General features: G+C 45.0%; 1 protein-coding gene across 4 annotated transcripts in view; it reads left to right on the top strand.

The window, feature by feature from the left end:
* The window catches only part of map7d1a (MAP7 domain containing 1a), a 277,983-nt gene that overhangs the window by 246,684 nt on the left and 6,834 nt on the right, over positions 1 to 24,465 (top strand). For all 4 annotated transcript variants that reach the window (XM_059954308.1, XM_059954309.1, XM_059954310.1 and 1 more), the window contains 6 exons: positions 3,845 to 3,980; positions 7,593 to 7,761; positions 8,984 to 9,088; positions 11,177 to 11,227; positions 16,498 to 16,564; positions 19,894 to 20,026. In XM_059954308.1, the coding sequence (XP_059810291.1) occupies positions 3,845 to 3,980; positions 7,593 to 7,761; positions 8,984 to 9,088; positions 11,177 to 11,227; positions 16,498 to 16,564; positions 19,894 to 20,026 (661 nt within the window). The remainder of the gene's footprint in view (positions 1 to 3,844; positions 3,981 to 7,592; positions 7,762 to 8,983; positions 9,089 to 11,176; positions 11,228 to 16,497; positions 16,565 to 19,893; positions 20,027 to 24,465) is intronic.

Raw genomic sequence — 24,465 nt, forward strand, 5'->3', positions numbered from 1 at the left:
ACTGCTGCACCTGAAAGTTAACTTGTGTCCAGTGACTCCCATGTCCCTTTGAATACCAACATTTCCCAATCTGCTGCAATTTGCAAATACTCTGCCACAAATTTCAGTGTACCAATGAGCACATAGTACCGTGAAGGGATTAAATATTGACATTAGGTCAAACTAGCTTGCTATTCTTTGATAGTGTCTTAGAACATTTAACATCTATCTGAAAAGGTAGTCTGGGGCTTGATTTAAAGTCTCATTTGGCAGACGAGTCTCCTTCATTGCAACTCAGGAGTGTCAGGCATCGTCTTGTATTTTTGCCCAAGTGGGACTTCAGACTACAGACTTTTACAAACAAACACTACCAATGGGCCCTGACTGACTCCCAGTTGGTGCTCTTTGTCTTCCAATAATTTTTGAGATGTTGGACAGGGTCAAGCCACCAGCTTTTGCCTTACATTTATTTCATTACCTTCCGTATGTCTTTGCCAAGTACAGGCTTGTGACCTCGTCTGTCAACACCAATGATACCTTCATCAGAAAGACAAAGAACTCAGTGCCATCTTAGGGGTACTAAGGAATGGGCAATAAACGTAGCTCTTACATAACAGTATCAGATGGAGAATCAAAATTGGGTTCATTATCACTCATGTATATAATTAAATCTGTTTTGCAGCAGTAGTGCAGTGCAATGAATTAGTATAAGTTACAGTAAGAAAAACGTTACTGTACAAAGTCTCAGATGTATATATGTATAGATAGATATAGGGATAGATATTTATGTGTGTGTGTGTATAGAGATATGTATAGATAAAGAAGTAGGATGCCCAAGGCTTTTGTATAGTACTGTATAAAAAACAAATAAGCAGTGCAAAAGGTGGGACTGTGTTTTGCCAAACTTGCTGAGAGCCACATCATCGCTCCCTTGTCCCTGCGCTAGGGTCGGATGATCTGCAGTGGAGATCAAACTGGGGTCGATAGAGGAAAGGGTTCTCTACCTGCCCCGTCCCGTGGAGGGGTTTGAATCTGTCTACACAGCTATCTTTAGAGTGATACAGATCAGAAGACACAGCAGTTCACTGCTGCCACCTGTTGGTGGGCTGACCACTGCGAGGTGCTGTCAAGAGTGTCTCCTCTAAGTAGAATCAGAATCAGGTTTATTATCAAGTTTAATTGTCATTCAACCATAGATGAACATCCATGAATACAGACAAACAAAACAGCGTTACTCTGTGGCCAAGTAGCAAAACACATTTCCAGCAGTCACACACAGCACAAGGCACATATAAGATAACACACATATATGAGATATCAGTAAAATACAGTCACACAAACTTATAGTTGAAGTCATCGAATGTTGCAGCAGTCTGTAGTCGAACACAATTCAAAGTATCTTCTGAGTGAACACTTGGGGGGAGTAATGACTCTGCGTGGATGCCATGCCACACTGCCTCTGCCACTCTGGTGGAGTGTCCCACTTCCCCAGATGGCTGGAAACAGGCCACAGTGCAATTTGAGACCTCGTCCTCGATACACCCACGGCCACTCAACTCCCCCGCCATCCACTGCCAGCGTTCGCCAGTCAACCGATGAGTTGCATTTGCAGCATTCCACATCACCAGTGTCCATCAGGATCTTACAATCACGGGAAAAGTGAATAAGACGATCACTGCACACCTCCTTCACACACTGATGCCTCTCTGCAGGTAGCATCACGATCCACCAAGCCCAGCTCTTTCATTTCCTCCACCAACAAGCAACTCACTGATGGGGTAGACCTGAGCACGAATGTCGAGCGATTGTAAAGAATACATTTAAAAGGAAAGCGCAACCGTCTATCCGTGACATGTTTTGTGGTGGCCATGCAGTGCAGTACACTGTAAAGTATATATACAATGCACACTGGTTGGCACCTGTCTGTCTCAAAGGATAATGGGAGATGGTAATCATCATCACGAGCCTGGACGGAAGGTATGGAGATCCTGAGATGCCCAGTCATCAAGATCCCCCTCTCAGCCTCACCAGTGTAGTCCAAAGCAAAGCTTATATAAACAATACCTATGGCACCAGCTTGGCTGCAGGAGCTGCTGGACGGATGTTCAATGACGTCCAGCCACTTTAGGGGCTCTACTCCAGACCTGCTGTCTGGGTTCACTCCCGTAGTCTTCGCCTCTTCCGAGACTACCCCCTCAGGCAGTGGGGCTGTTTACCCATAGTTGGTTTGCGAGCACCAGGGTGTGTCCCCACACTGGTGGGTCTGCTTGCTACATGCGCAGGTGTCAGACCTCACCCCCCCCCCCCCCCCCCCCCGTCAGCTGTAGTTCAGCCTGAGTCCGAAAGGTGTTCAGTTTCTGTGTGTCACCAGTGAGGAGGCACTGCATGAGGCTTGCTGTTGGAGAGGCTGTGTACTGGCAGAGAGAGACTTATACATTCAGCTCTCCTTTTCACAAAACAGCAAGCCAGTGGTGGCAGCTGAAAGTGAGAGCGACAAGCACTACCCACTACACTACCGCACTAGACACGTCACAACAACCATTTTGACACCAGTACACAAAACACTATAAAATATACTATAGAATACAATAAAAAATAAATAGTGCAAAAACAGTAAAAATAGTGATGTGGTGTTCATGGGCTCAATGTTCATTCAGAAATCTGATGGCAGAGGGGAAGAAATTGTTTCTAAAACGTTGAGTGTGTGTCTTCAGGCTCCTGTACCTCCTCCCTGATTGGAGTGATGGGAAGACGATGTGTTCTGGGTGGTGAAGTCCTTCATATTGGATGCCCTCCTTTCTGAGGGATAACCTTTTGAATATTGTCTTGGTAGTGGGGAGGCTAGTGCCCACTATAGGGCTGGCTGAGTTTACAATCTTCAGCTTTTTCTGATCTTGTGCAGTGGCTCCTCCATAACAGATGATGATGCAACCAGTCAGAATGCTTTCTGTATCTGCAGAAATTTGCTAGTCTTTGGTGACATGTCAAACCTCCTCAAACTTCGACTGAAATATAGCCTGTGGCAGTGTGTATGTGAAAGGTCAGGAGCTGGTCCTGTGCACCCTGTTAAAGGTATGGATCAACAGAACACGTCGCCCAGGATATTGAAAGGGGCATCACTTGCACAACAAGTAGCCCTTTTACAATGCAGCCTTTTGCACGGTAACAGTACAGGAGTCCCAATGAAGGGTCCTGGCCCAAAATGTTGACTTCGCTCTTTTCCATAGATAGTGCCTGGCTTCCTCCAGCATTTTGTGTGTGTTGTTTGGTAACAGTGCTCATTTAACAGAAATCCCCGTACAGGCTTCCAGGAGAGTACCCCTGACAATTATTTCACCTCTGCTGTGGGTTTGTATGCTGCCTTAACATTGTGAGAGCTTGTTGGGTTAACACACTGCCTTAACATTGTAGGAGTTAATGGGCGAACACACTGGCTTAATGTCGTAGGAGTTAGTGGGTTAACACACTGGCTTAATGTCGTAGGAGTTAGTGGGTTAACACACTGGCTTAACGTCATAGGAGTTAGTGGGTTAACACACTGACTAAATGTAGGTATTAGTGTGTTAATACACTGCCCTAACATGTTGGTTAACGCGCTGCCTATTAGTGAAGTGTACAACCCAACTGATGTTTTTTCCTCTGATCGAGGAGCTGCCATTGGTCTGGAGGCAGCGTTCAAAGTGTAACATCAAGCAGCACACCTGAGGGCAAAAGTGGAGCCCTGCAGTGTTGGGAATCGCAGCAGCTACGCCTGCCCATTTCACAACAGTTGTAGCAATGTATAACAAATATACTGAGGAAGAGTCATTTCAGCATACCCACAGGTCTAGGTTGCTTTGGACAACCCTTATGTTCTTTGTTTCAGGGTCACCTGCTAGAACAATTGCAGGCACCACGGACCCAGAGGAGGCTGTGAGACTTCTTGCAGAAAAACGGCGAATTGCTCGCGAGCAGAGGGAGCGAGAAGAGCAGGAGAGAAAGGAGCAAGAAGAGAAGATGAGGTGTGTGTTGGAGTTAATTAAAACACTCATGTAACACGGTTACAGAGTTGGGGCATGCACATCACAAGGGTTATCTGTTAGCATTCATTGTGGGGTTAGTGAGTTACACAGTGCCTTAATATTGTGAGGTTTGGTGGGTTAACACACTGCTGTAACATCTTGGGGTTTAGTGAGTTAACACATTGCTGTAACATTGAGGGGGTTAGTGGGTTATCACATTGCTGCACATTGTGGGATTTAGTGGGTTAACACACTGCTGTACATTGTGGGATTTAGTGGGTTAACACTGCTGTACATTGTGGGATTTAGAGGGTTAACACACTGCTGTACATTGCGGGGGTTAATGGGTTAACACACTGCTGTACATTGCGGGGGTTAATGGGTTATCACTGCTGTACATTGTGGAGGTCAATGGGTTAACACTGCTGTACATTGTGGAGATTAATGGGTTAACACTGTTGTACATTGTAGGGTCAATGGGTTATCACACTGCTGTACCTTGTGGGGTCAATGGGTTAACACTGCTGTACATTGTGGAGATTAATGGGTTAACACTGCTGTACATTGTGGGGTCAATGGGTTAACACACTGCTGTACCTTGTGGGGTCAATGGGTTAACACTGCTGTACATTGTGGGAGTTAATGGGTTAACACTGCTGTACATTGTGGGGTCAATGGGTTAACACTGCTGTATATTGTGGAGATTAATGGGTTAACACTGCTGTACATTGTGGGGTCAATGGGTTAACACACTGCTGTACCTTGTGGGGTCAGTGGGTTAACACACTGCTGTACATTGTGGGGTCAATGGGTTAACACACTGCTGTACCTTGTGGGGTCAATGGGTTAACACTGCTGTACATTGTGGGAGTTAATGGGTTAACACACTGCTGTACATTGTGGGGTCAATGGGTTAACACTGCTGTATATTGTGGGGGTTAATGGGTTAACACACTGCTGTACCTTGTGGGGTCAATGGTTTATCACTGCTGTACATTGTGGGAGTTAATGGGTTAACACACTGCTGTACATTGTGGGGTCAATGGGTTATCACTGCTGTACATTGTGGGGGTTAATGGGTTAACACACTGCTGTACCTTGTGGGGTCAATAGGTTATCACTGCTGTACATTGTGGGAGTTAATGGGTTAACACACTGCTGTACATTGTGGGAGTTAATGGGTTAACACACTGCTGTACATTGTGGGGTCAATGGGTTAACACTGCTGTACATTGTGGAGATTAATGGATTAACACACTGCTGTACATTGTAGGGTCAATGGGTTAACACTGCTGTACATTGTGGGGTCAATGGGTTAACACACTGCTGTACATTGTAGGGTCAATGGGTTAACACTGCTGTACATTGTGGGGTCAATGGGTTAACACACTGCTGTACCTTGTGGGGTCAATGGGTTAACACTGCTGTATATTGTGGGGGTTAATGGGTTAACACACTGCTGTACCTTGTGGGGTCAATGGGTTATCACTGCTGTACATTGTGGGAGTTAATGGGTTAACACACTGCTGTACATTGTGGGGTCAATGGGTTAACACTGCTGTATATTGTGGGGTCAATGGGTTAACACTGCTGTATATTGTGGGGGTTAATGGGTTAACACACTGCTGTACCTTGTGGGGTCAATGGGTTATCACTGCTGTACATTGTGGGAGTTAATGGGTTAACACACTGCTGTACATTGTGGGGTCAATGGGTTAACACTGCTGTATATTGTGGGGGTTAATGGGTTAACATACTGCTGTACATTGTGGGGTCAATGGGTTAACACACTGCTGTATATTGTGGGGTCAGTGGGTTAACACACTGTTGTACATTGTGGGGTCAATGGGTTCAAAATACAACTCATTCACCTGCCATTGAATCTCACTGATGTTATAAATCGTTGAAAGGCGGTCACCTAACGTACCCTGTGGAATTTCACCTGATGGGTCTGTGTGATCACATGAGAACACACCTGGTATTTCCCATGTAAAACGTGCGCCGGTTCCATCAGTCGCTGTGCAGTGCCATTCAGAACAAATGCAGCAAGAGAAAGGTCAAAGCTTTCTGCTGAAGGATCAGGTTTCTGGCCTCTACAGCTCTGATGCCACAATCTGTTTCCCAGATTGCTGCTCATTGCACTGTCAGAAAAGTAAAGACCCAGCTGCATTTGTCACATTGTAGAAGTTGCAACAAAGCAAGGGTTAAAATTGAGAGCTAATAGAACAAAGACCAGACACTTGGTGCAGCCTTCTCTACGTGTGGAGGTCCAGTAAGACAGCTGTCAGGAGGACAATCTGACACGGAGAGTGTGGAGAAATAATGCTCTCTTTCAGGCTGAACGTGGTCCTTGAAAGCCCAACTCCGCTTTGTACAGCCTTTCTGTTCAAACCTGGGAACCAGGATCACCAAGCATACCAGGACAAGATAAAGACACAAAGTTTTCTGGAGCACCACTCAATTGGACAATTTTTTAAATAGTTGTCAAGTATTATTGATCTTTAACATGCAGTTTTAATTGGCTACTAACACTTCAAATAATTATTATGACTGGTACATAAATATGTGCCTAAGGTTTCTATTGGATGAAGATCTATATCCAACTGGTTAATTTCTGTATTAAAATGTCATTTCTTTGTTCAGACTTCATGGCAGTTTGGTGACAGGGCCATGCTGTTTCCTTGCGCAGAGGTAAATAAAGTGTGATTGAGCAGAGAGCGCAAGCTGTCAGAATCCAGTTAACCGGGACAACAACACACACATCAAAGCATTCAGTGAAATTTGTCGTATTGCATCAACAACTAACAGAGTCCAACGATTGTGCTTGGAGCAGCTGTAAGGGTCTTCATGCTTCCAGCACCAATGTAGCATGCCCACAGCTTACTAACCGTCTTTGGAATGTGGGAGGAAACCAGAGCACCCAGAGGAAATGCATCCTATCACGGGGAGAACAGCAGGAATTGAACTCTGTCCACTGTGTTACTGTGCCATCCCTCCTTTTCCTCCAACAGCCGTCATCAGGTGAAGAGTGGTGAGGATTATGGGCTTCCTGAAGGTTCACTAATTGTGAGATGACTCATTCGTGGAATGAGCATGGTGTCCTTTTGAACTTAAGAACCTGGCTGGAGATGTCCATTTTGTTGGGTCGAGTCACAGTAGCGTACCAGTTAGTATAACAATCTACACTGCCAGCGATCGGGGTTCAATTCCCACTGCTGTCTGTAAGGAGTTTGTACATTCACCCTGTACTGCATGGGTTTGCCCTGGGTGTCCTGGTTTTCTCCCACATTCTAAAGGTGTACAGGTTAGGAATGCTAGGTTGGCGCGGGAAACATGGCCACACTTGTGGGGTGCCCCCAGTGCATCCTCAGATTGTATTGGTTGTTGACGGATTTCACTGTGTATTTTGATGTACATGTGACTAATAAATCTTCCTTCTTTAAAGCAATCTCATTAACTGCAGTCCAATCCTGGAGGCAATGGGGGAATCCTGATGGCATTCCTGTAACGTTCTCCTCGTGTCATGCCCTGTGGATGGAAGACCTGAAAAACACGAGGTGGCCCCTTCACCTCCAGTCATAATGTGACCTGTAGACTTCCTGTTCCACTCAGGCAGCTGAAGGAGGAGATAGCTCGCAGGAAGGCGGAGGAGAAGGCCCAAGCTCAGAAGCAGGAGGAGGAGAAGAGGCAGAGGGAAGAAGAACAGCGTCTGAAGGAGGAGGAGTGTCGGCAGCGGGAGGCTGAGATGGAGCAGGAAGAGATGGAACGCCTGCAGAAGCAGGTTAGTCAGCGTCATGGTGCCGGCATTGAGTAAGCACCCAGCCACTCGGCTTCACTCGTGGAGCCAAACAGAGGAGACCCATTGCCCCCTAGAATCCACACTAATCATTAAACACCCGTTTACACTCATCCTCCAATTTTTAAAGTTCCTGCCTCCTCATTCTCATCAGTTCCTCAACGTTTTGCCACCCATCCGCTCACTGAGTCACGTTCGGTTGGACATATGTGCATGATCAGAGGCAGGCTTAATGCTTGCACAGTTGTGCCCCATGCCGGGGCAGGGAATGGGCGAGTATGTTTGGGACTTCAGGGAAGAGTGGAAGGCTCATGCTGAATTTAAAGGCAGCACACGTTATAACTTCAGCCCCTGTGTATCGGTTGTCCAGTTGTTGACCTGTTGAATGGGTGAGATCAAGCGTTGGTGGAGCTGTTTCAGTTTGGTGGTCAAGAGGAAAAGTGAAGATCAAGGATCAGAAAGCTGTGATAACATTGACTTACCCAAAATGAAAACTCTTCAGCATCTACTCTACCCTGTCAGGGCCCCTTAAGATGTTATGTATTTGAATTAAATCACCCAATGTTCATTGGATCGAATGTCTGTTGTATCTGATAATGACAGGGAAATCTGCTGGAGAGTTTTTAAAGTAGAAAAGCTGCTACTCTAGACTAGTTCCACTCTCAGCTTTGGAAGTCTGGGTCCAATGGTACGAGTAGTTGTTAAAACTGGGGTCTTCCTTGGACACAGTGAGTGACCATGGCTACCTCTGTGCCTTGTCGTGCCCTTTACTCTCCCTGACGCGTTGCAGAACTGCCTTCCGGACTTTTGGATCTCACTATTCATCTCATCCACCCAGTCTGCCAGAGCGGACTTTGCGTGCTAGGACAGGAATGTCCCTTTTCGCCGGGGTGTGAGGCCCACCAGCTACCCTCACCTGGTTTAGCCCACCTGTCGAAGATGTGTGTGGCCGCTATCGAGTGCAGACAGATACTTGGACCCACAGGTGAGAGCCGAGTGTCTGATGGGGACCAAAGGTGAGTGAGCTGCCCATCCCCGGACCCCACATTCCAAGGAAACACCTGCCCTCTCTTGATAGGACCGCTTTCTCGTCCTAAACACCAGCCTGTTGAATCTCAGTGAGGAAGGCTACATTAGTGAGGAATTGCCAGGAAGTGAGTTGTCTCAGTGGGAATAACACTGTATGAAACATTGTTTCTGCACACAGAAAGAAGAGGCGGAGGCACGAGCTCGTGAGGAGGCAGAAAAGCAGCGGCTGGAACGGGAACGACACTTCCAGAAGGAAGAGCAGGAACGCTTGGAGAGAAAGAAGGTAACACCTCTCTTTGAGCACCCCTCCAGTGGGAGCTGTCCCAGAGCATGTTTCCATGGTAATAGTACTCAGGCAGGGTCACTACACAATAAGCCAAAGACTGTTTGGTCATTACTGTGCAGTCGTGTTCGGACAAAGCAGAAACATCTGGTGCCACTGTGGAGCATGAAGGAAAGTAGCAGGAAAGTTCAAGAGCAGGTTCAGTCATGGCATAGGCCAAAGAATGAGTAGTCCCTTGTGCCTGCTTCATCATTCAGTCAGGTCCCCTGGTCTTGTACCTCAGCAATTCCCATCATTTTCTTGATGTCCAAAGATCTATTGATGTCTCGCTAGAGTTGAATGGAGAATCAGTGTCAGAGAGTTGAACCAGAATTGTGGCTGGGATTCAGGTTGGGGATGAACAGATGGGGACCGAAGTCAAACGGCAATTGACAGTAGTAAGGTGGCCAATAACTCAGTGGGAGTCGGGTAGAGGTGGGTGTTCAGAGAAGAAGAGAGAAGTGAGGGGACTGATTAGTCTGGGGCATTAGCCTGGGAATCTCAGAACAATGAGCCCTGCTTTCCTGTACATGCTGTGTAGGAATGTTGGATGGGAAATTCCATCCATGTCCCACATCCACTTTCACATGGAAACCACAGAGCTGGCAAGAGCAAATTTCATAGCTGAATTCTGAAGGGGACAAAATTTGACCTGGAACTCCATAAGACATAGGAGCAGAATTAGGCCATTCGGCCCAACAAGTCCGCTGCAGCATTCTATCATGGCTGATTTATTATCCCTCTCAACCTCGTACTCCTGCCTTCTTCCAATATTCATTGATGCCCTTCCTAATGAAGAACCAATAAACCTCTTCTTTAAATATACCCAATAACTTGGGCTCCGCAGCCATCTGTGGCAATGAATTCCACAGACTCACCACCAGTCTGGTTAAATTTGTCACGGTGTAACTGGTAACCGCAGGTTTATACATTAGACATGCATTAAAGAATATTATTGTTGTTACAGAGGCAAGTCAGCAGGTAATGGAAAATGTTCAGACAGCTGGGGAGGAGTGGGGTATCCTTACTTAGGACAGAAATCAGTTCAGTAACAAGAAGGGGTACTGCAGGTTGTGTGTGGGAGGTGTCTGCAGTCTCCTGTGTAACTGATAACCTCTGAGCAGGTGAATAAAATGGTTTAGGATTGGGTTTAGGGTGGAGATAATGAATTACAGTGAATGATAGCCACAAGTTTCGAGGTAAAAGGAGAGGTGCAAAGTTATTAGAGCAGGGCAGAGAAACAAAGAATGAATGAAACTGAAGGGCTGATTGGAGAGAGAATATACCAATAAATGTCTAGAAAATCTAATAAAAAAGCTGTAAGTGCAAGAGGTATGCCATCCTGAAGAAAAGTCTCGGCCCGAAACGTTGACTGTTCATTCATTTCCATATTTGCTGAGTTCTTTCAGCAATTTGTGCGCATTGCTTTTGACATGACGGGTGTTACTGAGATAAACCTGCAAGATGTAGAATGTTTAGGGGGCTGGGTGAATGGGAGCAGTAGCCTCGCTTAGGGAAGAAATCACGTCAGCAATGTGAAAGGTTATCACAGGCAGCAAGCAGGCAGTGAAGACATCTTGGGTAGAATTAAATAGAATAGAATTGAAGCTTCATCTGATGAGTTACATTTGATGTGGTAGCAGCTCAGATGAAAAATAAGACAAACGTGTAGGGAAGTCTGGGTGGTTTTAATGTGGTTATAAACTAGGGTACATTTGGAATACAGCTTTCTGCCTGAAAGGTGGTGAGTGTGAGCAAATTGCGTTGAATAGTTTTGCACACCATTTTATTTGAAACCGATAAACACACTGCCAGACGGGATACTGAGGGTTACGAAGTTTAAGATCAGCCTCAGCAGATGGCTGTGGAGAACAGTGGATCAAATGGGAGGGAAGGGTAATTGAACATGAAGAAGTAGTTGGGTCCTTTCAGAATCTGTGAATTTGACTGGGTGGCCTGCTTGTTGGTGAGTAAGGCAGATGGAAGAGAAAATAATTTTATTTAAATCAGCTGTTTTAACGAAGTACTTCTTTTTCCTCTTCTGTGCAGCGTCTGGAGCAGATTATGCAGAGGACGAGGAGGACTGATAATCTGGATAAGGTACAGTTCACTCTAGAGTGTTATATCATTCTGATGATTGCTCTGGTAAAACAGTGTAAACATTGTATACTAGGGGGCATAACTTTAAAGGGGATGTGCAGGGTAAGTTTTATATTACATATAGTATGTTAAGTGTGGAACAGACTGCCAATGGAAACAGATAAAAATGGTTTTCAGATCAGTACATGAATGTGCTGGGAATGGGAGGATATGGATCGTACACAGACAGGCAGAAGGGATTTATGTAATTTGGCACCGTGCACAGCATCAATATCGTGGGCCTGTTCCTGTATTCTACTGTTCTATATGTCCTCTACCTCCTCCTTTGGCAGCTCATTCCAAATTTATCGCCCAGTGTGTGGAAAAACATAGTCCCCAGATCTCCTTTAATTTCCTCCCCACTTAAATTAAACCTGCACCCTCTAATTCTAGGCAGCACCTTCTGCATTCTCTCTGTTAGTACCAATTCTTCCTGCTGTATGGCAACCCGAACTGCTCCTAGTGTTGTCTAATTAATAGTTGATAAACTGCAACGTGATGCCCAAGCTCTTGTAGTCAATCCCTCGGCCCTCTTCACTACCTTCTTTGCTTTCAATGAGCTATGGACCCCAAGATCTCAGTAAGGTAATGCTCCAAATGTCCTTGCCATTGAAGAACCATCAGGCTCTTGAATAAAAGGGGATAACTGCACTCACTTGCCCCATCATTGAAATGTTCCGATAACCAATAATCTCACTTTAAGGACTCTTTACCTTATTATCTCATCCTTCTCATTATTTATTGCTAATTACTTATATTTGCATTTGCACCGTTTGTTGTCTTTTGCACTCTGGTTGATCTTTCATTGAACTCTTATTATTCTATAGATTTGCTGAGTATGCCTGCAAGAAAATGAACCTTAGGGTTGTACGTATATGGTGACATATACGTACATTGATAATAAAATTTACTTTGAACTTCTAAACTTTGATTTACTCTGTGTCCTATCGGAACTGGACTTGCTAAGGTGTGTTACCATGTGCTTGTCTGCATTAAATTCCATCTGTCATTGCTCCACACAACATTCTAGATGATCTATGTCCTGCTGTACTTTTAGACAATCTTCCGTGCTGTCTGCAGCTCCTCCCAACTTTTCTCTCACCTGCAGATCTACTAATCAGATCAGCTACATTCTCATATAGTTTTCTACATTACAGAAAAAATATTGTGAGAAACAATCAGGGTATTAGTAGGAGAAACCATTATGAGGGTCAGTGAGAAACTATTGAAACTGTTAGGAGAGTCAGTAGAACAATGGGTAAAATCAGCCAGGAGTATCTGTTGAACAATGGGAATGATGGGGTGTATCAGTACGGAAAAAGGATATAAGAAATAGAATCGGAGTAGGCCGTTTGTAACAATTTGGTATAAAAGGTGTAATCATTTAGGTGTATCAGAGTGAATTACAAGCCATTGGGAGTGTCATTGTTACAGTAGGATAAATCTCCAGGCATATCAGTGTATAATGAAGACCAAAGTGAGTCTTATTATAAAAGTGGGCATTTCAATGTAACACTGAATTATTGGGAACATTAGTGTAGCAATGGGAGAAACAATTGAATCTGGTGTAACAATGGAAACCAGTTGAAGTGTCAGTGTTCCAATGAGATCTTTCAGGAATATCCCTGAACTTGTGTTGGTTTGTGAGGTGTCTGCACTTGCCACCTGCACCCACTCTGCCTGTGAAGTAGGCACGTTTCTCACATGTGACCCTTGTGCTGAGGGATAACTGCTTTGTTCATCAGTGTGAGTGAGGGTCTGAATGACACTGGGGCTGGAACACCTCCCACCTACTGAGATCACTGACAGCCTGTTTTAGCCATGTTGTCTGTCCTAACCAGTCATCAAAGCTGTTAAAAACATAAAAGATTATTAAAAACAATTCAAGCTAGACAAAGATCTCACTGTAGCTATAATACAATAAAATTCATATATGCTTAAATGAATTCAAACTTTAAACTGTCAAACTAATATTCAGACCTGTTACTGGCATTATCCTGGAAGGGGAGTAGTCTTTACACTGAAACAAGTTAGTGCAAGTTGTGTGAGCAAGTTTCCTTTTGCCTTTGGGGGAAATTGCTTCAAATTCACAATCCTAGACTGCGAAGGGTCCACGCTACATCTTTGGGAAATTGGTGCTATGTGTAAAAAATCTGTGACCAACTATTTAGATAAATGTCAGCAGGTTCAGAGGACTGGCCAGTGACAAGAGAAGTGTCAGCGTAACCTGACGGGCTCTGGTAAAGGACGAAGACAGCAGCAGTGAACAAGCAGTAGTCTTCATTAGTCAGGATGTTGTACAAGATGTTGGTGAGGCAACACCTGGAGTATTGTGTACAGTTTTGGTTACCCTGTTATGCTGGAACGAGTGTCAAAAAGATTTGAGAGTGTTGCTAAGACTCGGAGTGGTGAGCTCAGAATCAGAATCAGATTTATTATCACTGACCTGTGTCATGGAATTTGTTATTTTGTGACAGTACCACAGTGCAAGTCAGAAAAGTTAGTAAAAGTTACAAAAAGAAATAAATAGTGCAAAAATCAAATAACGAGGTCATGGGTTCATAAGACGGTTCAGAAATCTGATAGCAGAGGGGAATAAGCTGATTCTAAAGTGTTGAGTGTGGTTCTTTAGGCTCCTGTGCCTCCCCCGATGGTAGAAATGCAAAGAGGACATGTCCCTCGATGGTGAGGGTCTTTAATAATGGATGCCAACTTCTTGAGGCACCACCTCTTGACGAAGTCCTCAGTAGCAGGGAGTGTTAAGCCCATGATGGAACTGGCTGAGTCTACATCCCTCTGCAGTCTCTTGCAGTCCCGTGCATTGTGACTCCATACCAGACTGATGTGACTATTTTTGGAATGGTCAAGGGACCTGACAGGCAACTTCTCCATGGAGAGGGTAGTTACTACAGTACTGTGCAGTAGTCTTATACTGTATATAGCTAGAGTGCACAAGGCTTTTGCACTAACTGTGGTAATTTTATGTATTGCACTGTACTGCTGCCATGAAAAAAAATGACGTGTGTGATGATAAACTTGATTCGGATATGGGTCTCTATTGTGGACTGAGAGTGGGAAGGGGGCAGGGAGAGGGGAATCATAGTTAGGAAAAGGGGAAGGGAGAGGGAAGCACCAGAGACATGTTCTGTAATGATCAATAAGCCTATTGTCTGGAATTGAGTGAACTTGCCTGTTATCTCAGGACTGGGTCTGTCTGAACCCATGGCACTCCTACTCAGCCACCTGTCCCACAGCACTCCACCCTTGCCATTCTCAATATTCTTTGCTCCTGCCAGCTAATTACAAACTCTCTCTCCAGTCCCCGTTGACAAATACAGCACTGCACAAAAGTTTTAGGCACCCTAGCTATATGTACGTGCGTAAGACTTTGCACAGCACTGTATATGGAACAAGGAAGAGGTTGTCACAGTTATATTTACAACATTTAAAAGACACTTGCATTGGTACATAGATAGGAAACAAGTTCGAGGGATACGGGCAGGTGTGACTGATTTATGTTATCTGGTACAACTAGTTGGGTCAAAGAGCCTGTTTGTGTACTGTATAACTTTATGACTCTAAGTAACAATGAGACAGAGAGCTTAGCAATTTATTTTAACCTCAGCTGGAATGATTGTTGTTTCTCTTTGTGTGCAATGGGTTGTATTTGATGGACACTGGTGGCTGTCAGACTTCCTGAATCATGAATGATTTGTACCTCTGGGCCCTGGTTGGTTGATAGCACGGCGTATCCAGATGCTGGCTGGTGGTGGTGCCCTGTCGTCAGCTGGTTGGCTTGATCTGTCATCAAGTAATGCTCTGCTGGTGTAGGCAGTCCTGTGGTACGCGATTTTGATGGGTATATTTTCCCTGTCTGGAGTGACTGGGCAGAGGTATGTAGCTTTGTGCCAGTTAGGATGATTGTTCTCCCTTTGCTGACTGACTGGTGAAACTCTCTGCTGGTGATTACCACTTCCCTTCCTGTACCGGTTTACGGGTGGAGCTGCTTGTGGAGGGGTCTCATGGCCCTGCTTGTGCGTGATTGACTGAGGCTGCTGACGATGGTTTTCACTGATCTCTTGCTGGTGGTTGATTGGTAGAGGTGGCTGCCAGTCACCATCACTTGTCTCTTGGTGGCTTATTGGTGGAGACAGCTTCCAATGGTTCTTCAGGTTTTCTCCATGATGCTTGACACCTGGAGCTTTCTGCTGATGGCTCCTCCCCTCCTGGCAATTGGGTAATGAGCATTGATTAATGCTGTGTCTAGCAGTGCCCTCCTGGGGTTGGCTGGTTGATAGGACTATTGGCCGATGACCATCAGTGCCCTCTTGTGGTTGGCTGTCTTGTGGAGGATCTTTCTGATGGCTTTCACTGCGCTTCTGGTATTGACTGGCTTGTTGGGTCACTTGTTGGTTGTCACTGCCCTCCTGGTGACGGCTGGCTTGTGGTGGCACTTGCCCATGTCTGTCTCCGTCCACTTGGTGCTGACTGTCTGCCGGAGTAGCTAGGGGCTGCAGGACATCACGGCTCACCTTACGGGGGCTAATGGGGGCAGCCAGTTGGCGAGTGCTCACAGTGTTAAGTGGGCGGGGGCTGCTTGGAGATGCCAGCTGCTGTGGCCTATCACTGCCCTCCAGGTGACTGCTGATTGGTGGAGCCCCCTGTCTGCCAGTGACCTTCTTGTGGTTGATTTGTGAAGTGCTTTGCTGATCTCTGCCACTGCTGCCCTTCCTCTGGCTGATTGGTGTAACTGGTTGCTGGCTAATGCCTTGGTGTGGGCTGTTTGGTGCAAACATTTGCCATAGGCTAATGGAACCCTTTTGGAGGCGATTGATCGGTGTAACCGGTTGCGGAATGGTGACGCTGCTGCGTTGTTGAGGCCTACCTGGTGTGGGTGGTTGCCGGCGTCGATCACCCCTCTCTCGGTGATGTGTGGTGGGTGTGAGCAGCTGGGGAATGATAGCGCTGCTTTTTCGGCGGTGGCTGACTGGTGTAGTTGGTTGCCGGTGGCCAGTCTTGCCGCCCTGGTGATGGCTGGTTGCCATTGGCTGCTGAGGCTGGCTGACAGTGCTCGCTTGCTGGCTCCCGACTGGTGCAGCCAAATGCTGATGGCTGACATGGCTCTCTTTCTGCTGGTTGAGTGGTGTGACTGCTCGGTGCTGACCCTTTTGGCCCTTTCTCTGGAATTTCAGCGCAAATTGAAGCATTTTCTCCATTTCCTTTCCCTGCAGAAAGATGAGAAAAAGTCAGCTTCTGGCGGGGAGCCGGACACCAAGGATGTCAAGACAGAGACAAAAGGTAAGGTGGGACAGAGAGGCATTGATAGCCAAGGGGAACAAAGGGAAGGGTGGGTAAGGCAGGCAGAACGTGGTGAGGAGATTTAGTTGTGGAGGTGATTGGAGTCTAGTGGAAGGTGGAAGCAGTATTCTCACAGCATTTAAGAAGGCATAGAGGCCACAGAGCAAAAGTTGGACTCACTATTCACAAGTACATATCAGCACAGGTGCAATGAAAAACTTATGTAACAGCATCACGGGCACATAACATTATATTAACTATGTTCATAAGAAAAATATAAATTAAACAAAATTATACAAGAAAAAACATAATTAGAACACAAAAAGGACAAGTCTTGAATTTGGATCTACAGCCGAATTTGCTTACAGCAATTTTTGGGATCATTCCATCAGAAGCAGGATATATTCCTGTTTCCACTCAATGGATGATAGCTTTTACAACTTTATTGGCTCGGAGAGCCACTGTGCTTAAATGGAAGGATCCTAATCCACCTGCTGCTCTTTATTGGCTTACCTCCGCTATCTCCCGTTTAAGTTTAGAGAAGTCAGACATTTGATACATCCTTTAAATTTGAGGAAACTTGGAAACCTTTTATTCAATATTTTCTTACTGTTTGATTTATGACTCTTCCAGTTACCTTCTCGAAACATTGGATTTGATCAGAAAGTTTTTCTTTTTTCTTGCTTTCACTCTCAGATTGAGCTGCCCAGTCCCTTTTTTCCTCTTTTTTTTTTGTTTGTTTAGTGGGGTTTATTATGTATATTAAAATTATAAAAGTTTCTTTATCTTTTTTCTTCTTTTCATCGATAAGAGGAGAATCGATTATCTTTTTCTTTATTACATATTATTAGATTAATACTATGTATGATCTTGATAATGTTTATTTTACCTTTGATATGAATTGTTATTGATATAGATATTTGAGATAATTCTCCTTGTTCTTATATATATATATAGAGAGAGAGAGAGAGAGAGTACTTTTTAATTTAATTATAAAAAGATTGATAAAGAAAAAAGACAGTATCGATTGTAGAGCGAAGTGCTCATGGTTTTGCTGTACTGAGGTAGTGATCAGCATTGTGCAGGTTGGTTCAAGAACCAAATGGTTGAGGGAAAGTAGTTCTTGAACCTGTTCCTTTGGGACTTCAGGCTTCTGCCTGGTGGTAGGAGTGAGAAGATGACGTGCCCCCAGATGGTGGGATCGTTGATGATGGATGTTCCCTATTTGAGGCAGGGCCTCCTGTAGATACTGCCGATGGTGGGGAAGGAGGTATTGGGTCCGCTCCTCTCTGCAGCTGCTTGCATGTCTGTGCATTCAAGTTGCTGTATCAGACCGTTCCGTCTAACTTTCAACAGAACATCTGTAGACGTTTGTCAGTGCATCCAGTGACAAGTTGAACTTCTTTAATCCTCTATGAAAGTAAAGATGCTGGTTTCCTTGTGGTTGAATCTCTTTGCTGGGCCCAGGACAGATCATCTCATGTGTCTGCTAAGTGCTGGTAAATGGGATAAGCCTGCATGGGTAATTGATGATCAGCATGGACAAGGTAGGTTCAAAGACCCATTTCTATGATGCTATGGCTGCATAAATTGCACAATTACGTACAGAATGGTGAATTAAATGGCCACTCTAAATTTTCTTTAGTGTGAAAGTGGGTGGTAGATTCCGGGAATGTGCAAAGGTTAAAATAGTGGGATTAATACAGGATGGTCGATGGTCATTGTGGACTAAAAAACATGTTTCTCTGGGTACTGTAATGAGGACATCATGATCCTGAAATGGGATTATAGATAGATTGAATGTAAGCAAAGATGCCCTTTATGTAAGAAGTGCTGACATTGAAAAGGATCCTGAGGATGTTCTCAAGGATGATTCCAGGACTGAAAGAGTTAATATATGAGGAAGAACAGAGAACATAGAATAGTACAGCACATTACAGGCCCTTCGGCCCGCAATGTTGTGCCGACCCTCAAACCCTGCCTCCCATATAACCCCCCCAACCTTAAATTCCTCCATATACCTGTCTAGTAGTCTCTTAAACTTCACTAGTGTATCTGCCTCCACCACTGACTCAGGCAGTGCATTCCACGCACCAACCACTCTTGAGTAAAAAAAACCTTCCTCTAATATCCACCTTGAACTTCACACCCCTTACCTTAAAGCCATGTCCTCTTGTACTGAGCAGTGGTGCCCTGGGGAAGAGGCATTGGCTGTCCACTCTATCTGTTCCTCTTAATATCTTGTACACCTCTATAATGTCTCCTCTCATCCTCCTCTCCAGAGTAAAGCCCTAGCTCCCTTAATCTCTGATCATAATGCACACTCTCTAAACCAGGCAGCATCCTGGTAATTCTGATTCTGCTGAAGAAGGAAGAGGAAGTGTTGATGCTTTAATTAACTACATTGTTACATTGTTTGATAACATATTGCACAAGTATCAATTAATTCCCTTGTCAGTTTCCAAAGCAAATCTCCCACTGTGAATGGCAGCCTAGAATTGTTGCCTTTGGTGAGCTAATTCAGTTCTGTGTATACATTTTGCAGCTTTTTTTCCACATGAATTCCTTGAAAGCTCATTTTCAGTAGCAAATTGTAAATTCCTTTAGCATGAATTTCCACGGCTCCCGTAACACTGGGGCACACTATATTTAGTTCTCACTGTCCTGAGTAAGGGCTTTAATTCAAAATGTTGATGATTCCTCCCCCCACCCAGCTCCACCCTTACAGACGACCTGCTGAGTTCTTTCAGCAGTGTGTTTTTCCTTTTAGTTCTCTGCTGCTGGGGACACATTAAGACACAAGTTTATGAGAAAACTGAAATGTGAAATAATTCCTAAGGTGCAGCTATCCCCAAGGTTTGTTTAAGTGGCTGAATAGGAGGACATACAAAAAAATCTTTAAAAAAGCTGCAGATGATGGAAATCTGAAATAAAAACAGAAAATGCTGCAAACACTGAGACCTGAGTTGATATTCTGTAGATCTTTCATCGGGCCATTCCTTCTCCAACCTCTCTGAAACTTCAAACTTGTTTTCCTATATTTACAGCTCTGATGAAAGATCTTTGACTTTAACTGAGATCCTCTCTCCTCAGATGCTGCCTGATCAGTTGAGTATCTTCAGCATTTTCTGCATTTATTCCCACCAATATAGTAGAGGCAGCCTAGGTTCAGTTTGAATGTTTCTTGGCAATGAATACAAACGAGTCGAAGGTTCTCTTGAGCTGCTGCTCCTATTTTACACACGTCCTCAATCAGTAAGTTTTCTGCACAGAAAGAGTGGATGCTCCAATTAGCAGTGATTGTTAAGTGGCTCTTGTGGCCTTTTCAGATGGCAGCCCCTTACATGTGAAACATCTCACTGGTGAAGATCAGCCGGAGGCATCGGTCAAAGAGGAAGCTGGCAAGGTCTCAGTCAGTGCCACTATCTGTCCGTCACAGGATCTGCCACTCAAAGAGCCGGGGTAAGTTCAAAAACAATTCTGTGGATACTAGCAACAGGAGACATCAAAACACACACCTGTTTGATATTGAAGAAGAGTTTTAGCACTCATTAGAAACTAAATAATTATAATCCATAAATAGCTTCCCTATCCTCTTCTCTCAAACTACTCGTTGGAATTCCCTGGGTGAAAGAGAAATAACCATTGAGTTTGCTGAGCCTCGCTCAATGTACCACATTGGAACATAGGATTAGGTGTATTGTCTTGAGTTTCATTATTATTTCCTTTGTTTCTCTTTCTCCCTCTCTGTCTCTCACCCTCTCACCCTCCCCCTCTCTCTTCCCCCTCTCTTCCCCCCTCTCTTCCCCCTCTCTTCCCTCTCTCTCTTCCCCCTCTCTCTTTCCCTCTCTCTTCCCCCTCTCTTCCCCCCTCTCTTCCCCCCTCTCTTCCCCCCTCTCTTCCCCCCTCTCTTCCCCCTCTCTTCCCCCTCTCTTCCCCCCTCTCTTCCCCCCTCTCTTCCCCCCTCTCTTCCCCCCTCTCTTCCCCCCTCTCTTCCCCCCTCTCTTCCCCCCTCTCTTCCCCCCTCTCTTCCCCCCTCTCTTCCCCCCTCTCTTCCCCCCTCTCTTCCCCCCTCTCTTCCCCCCTCTCTTCCCCCCTCTCTTCCCCCCTCTCTCTCCCCCCTCTCTCTCCCCCTCTCTCTTCCCCCTTTCCCCCTCTCTTCCCCCTTCCCCCCCTCTTCCCCCTTTCCCCCCTCTCTTTCCACCCACCCCAACGTCATGAATGGTGAGCTGCTGTTTTAGCAGTAGAGCTTCTGATGGGTCAGTGCTGCTCACCTTTACAACTAGTAGTCTGTTCTGTTCCCTGCTCCCCCATGTGCTCACCATTATGTTCTGAGCTGGTCTAGTTAATCCCATTGTGGCACATGTTGTCTGTGCACATCTGGTCCAATGTCTGGATCATCACCTGAATGTTTTATTAGACTATAGATACAAGGGCAGTATTAGGCCATTTATCCTATCACATCTGCTTTGCTATCTCTTCCACCACCAGCACACATTGGCTGCAGTTCTCACCATCTACAAGAAGCACTGTAGTTGTTTGGCAGGCACCTCCCAAACCCGTTACCTTTTCCAACAAGAAAATCAAAAGACTATCACTGATTGTTCATCATCGCTGAGTATGAATCGTGGAACTCCCTGCCCACCTGCCTTCTCGGAGAAGCTTCACCAAGAGGACTCACACCACCTCCTGAAGGGAGTCTGGGGTGGGCAAGAAATACTGGCCTTGCCAGTGGCAACCAGCTCCTTAAAACAAATCTGAATCGCCTAGAGTTACAAGATTCTGGGTCAACGTCATCTGGATGATGGCTTGTGTTATATCTGATTAAGGCTAATCCAGCCTCCTCAACCTATCTCTCACACTGCATGGTACTGGCACAGGAAAACACTAACATACCCTGTTGAGCAGATATTGTGACAAGTTTCAGGTTGACACAGCAATAGCAGGAGGTGCAACTCTCCCTCTTTTCCCCATTGCTAAATGTTGCTCGGAAGCCTATCGTGAAGCTGCTTTATCCCTCCAAATCTCATTCTTCAAAGGAGATAACTGAGGAGCCAGTGACCAAAGGAAAGTCATGGAAAGAGATCAATTGGCTCACTGAGCCAGGAATACCTAACGTAGCCAGGGAGCCTGGACCAACCAGATCCCCCAAACCTGGAACACGGAGCATGAAAATAGGACCTTTGTACGCATTGGCCCATGGTGAACAGAATATTCTTCCAAACTCATCTTATTTGCCTATGTTTGGCCCATAACCTTCTAAATCTTTCCTATCTATGTATCTGTCCACCTGCCTATTAAATATTGTTAATATACTTGCATTGACTACTTTCTCTGCCATAAAATAAATCACCTGCCAACTTCCATATAACCATATAACAATTACAGCACGGAAACAGGCCATCTCGGCCCTTCTAGTCTGTGCCGACGCTTACACTCAACTAATCCCACTGGCCTGCACTCAGCCCATAACCTCCCATTCCTTTCCTGTCCATATACCTATCCAATTTTGCTTTAAATTACAATATCGAACCTGCTTCTACCACTTCTACCGGCTCATTCCACACAGCTACCACTCTCTAAATAAAGAAATTCCTCCTCGTGTTACCCTTAAACTTTTGCCCCCTAACTCTCAACCCATGTCCTCTTGTTTAAATCTCCCCTATTCTCAATGGAAAAAGCCTATCCACGTCAACTCTATCTATCCGCCTCATAATTTTAAATACCCCTGTCAAGTCCCCCCCCCCAACCTTCTACGCTCCAAAGAATAAAGATCTAACTTGTTCAACCTTTCCCTGTAACTTAGGTGCTGAAACCCAGGTAACATTCTAGTAAATCTTCTCAGTACTCTTCTCTATTTTGTTGACATCTCTCCTATAATTTGGTGACCCGAACTGTACACAATACTCCAAATTTGGCCTTGTACAATTTTAACATTACATCCCAACTCCTATACTCAATGCTCCGATTTATAAAGGTCAGCACACCAAAAGCTTTCTTCCCATTAAATGTTTCCCATCTCGCCTTAAATCTGTGCCATTTAGTTTGTGATTCCCGAACTCTGGGGATAAAGATTGAGTACACTCACCCTGCCCAACCTCTCTGTGTAACTCGACTCAAATCATGGCACTTTTATGCTCTCTATCCAGTTTAATAACATCTTTCCTGCTATAGGAAAGATGTTATTAAATTGAAGACAATACTCCAAATGCAGCCTCACCAGCTTCACAACCTCACAGACCCATAACCTCTCAAGCCCCTGTACTCAATGCCCTGACTAATGAGGCCAGTGTCCCAAAAACCTCCATCACCAACATATCTATCTGTAACACCAAGCTCCTCTATTCAAAGTTCATAGTAAGTTTATTATCGAAGTACATTTATGTCACCAGATACAACCCTGAGATTTGTTTGCTTGTGAGCAAACGCAGTAAATCCAAGAAACAATGAAAGACCACACCCAATAGGACAGGCAAACAACCAGTGTACAAAAGGAACAAATTGTGTAAATGCAGAAGAGAAATAAATAATCAAGCAAGCAAACAATAATCTCAAAAACTTGAGATGAAGAGTCCTTGAATGTGAATTCGCAGGTTGTGGAAACAATTCAGTGATGGGGTGAATAAAGTTGAGTGAAGTTATCCTCTTTGGTTCAAGAGCTGGCTGGTTGAGGTTTAATAACCATTCCTTCCTGATAGCAGCAGAGAGAATAGAGTATGGCCCTGGGTATTGGAGATCCTCGCTGGTGGATGCTGCTTTTCTGTGACAATCCAAAATGTGGATTCTGCACATTTTCTGTGTAGATGTGCTCGTTGGTGGGGAGAGCTTTACCCATGATGGACTAGGATTTTCTGTTCGAGGGCATTGGTGTTTTCATGCCAGGCTGTGATGCAGCCAGTTAATATACTCTCCACCACACATCTATAGAAGTTTGTTAGAGTTTTAGATGTCATGCTGAGTCTTCACAAACATCTAAAGAAATGGGGGCACTGCCGTGCTTTCTTTGTAATGGCACTTTTGTGCTGGGCCCAGGACAGATCCCCTGAAATGATAACACTGAGGAATTTAAAGTTGCTGACCCTTTCCATCTCTGACTCCCAATGAGGACTTCCAATTTCCTTCTCCTGAGGTCAATAATCAGCTCTTTGGTCTTGCTGACATTGAGTGAGAGGTTGTTGTTGTGGCACCACTCAGTCAGATTTTCAATCTCCCTCCAATATGTTGATTCACCACCACCTTTGATTTGGCCAATAGCAGTGGCATCGTCAGCAAATTTAAATAACACATTGGAGCTGTTCTTGGTCTCAGAAGCATAAGTATAAAGCAAGTAGACCAAGGGGCAGAGCAGACAGCCTGTTTTGATGGAGATGGCTGGGGTCTGCAAGTGAGGAAATGGAAGATCCAATGGCACAAGTGGGTGGTGTTGACCACAACCTTTCCCAAGGGCCTCTGATCACTGTGAGAATCCTTTCCAAAATGCAACCTCTCACACTTAAACTCCATTTGTCATTCGTCCTTATCCAGACTTCCCTGTGATATATGATGACCACCTTCACTGTCGACAAAAAGATAAACCAAAACTGATCCCTAAGCGTGGAACATTGAGACAGGAAGACCATGCCTGAATCACTGAGACTGAAGAAGTCCCCTCCATTTTCTGTGAGGCAGTGCAAATTGAAACAAGAGGCAATATTGACCATGCCCTAGGTACACGATCCTCCACTGAGCTCTCAGCCCACTTCACGGCCTTGATCTCATCCTCTCCAAGAAACTGAGACAAAATCAGGGATGGGACTGATTGTGTGCAGTAGTGAAACCTCAGTGGTAGTGAACAATTCTTCCCTAAATTTCCCGTTTTTAATTTCATAACCGCTGGTGAGTCGGGCACAGAATCCGTTTCG

Source organism: Hypanus sabinus, chromosome 30 (genome assembly GCF_030144855.1).
Source record: "Hypanus sabinus isolate sHypSab1 chromosome 30, sHypSab1.hap1, whole genome shotgun sequence".
Lineage (NCBI taxonomy): Eukaryota > Metazoa > Chordata > Chondrichthyes > Myliobatiformes > Dasyatidae > Hypanus > Hypanus sabinus.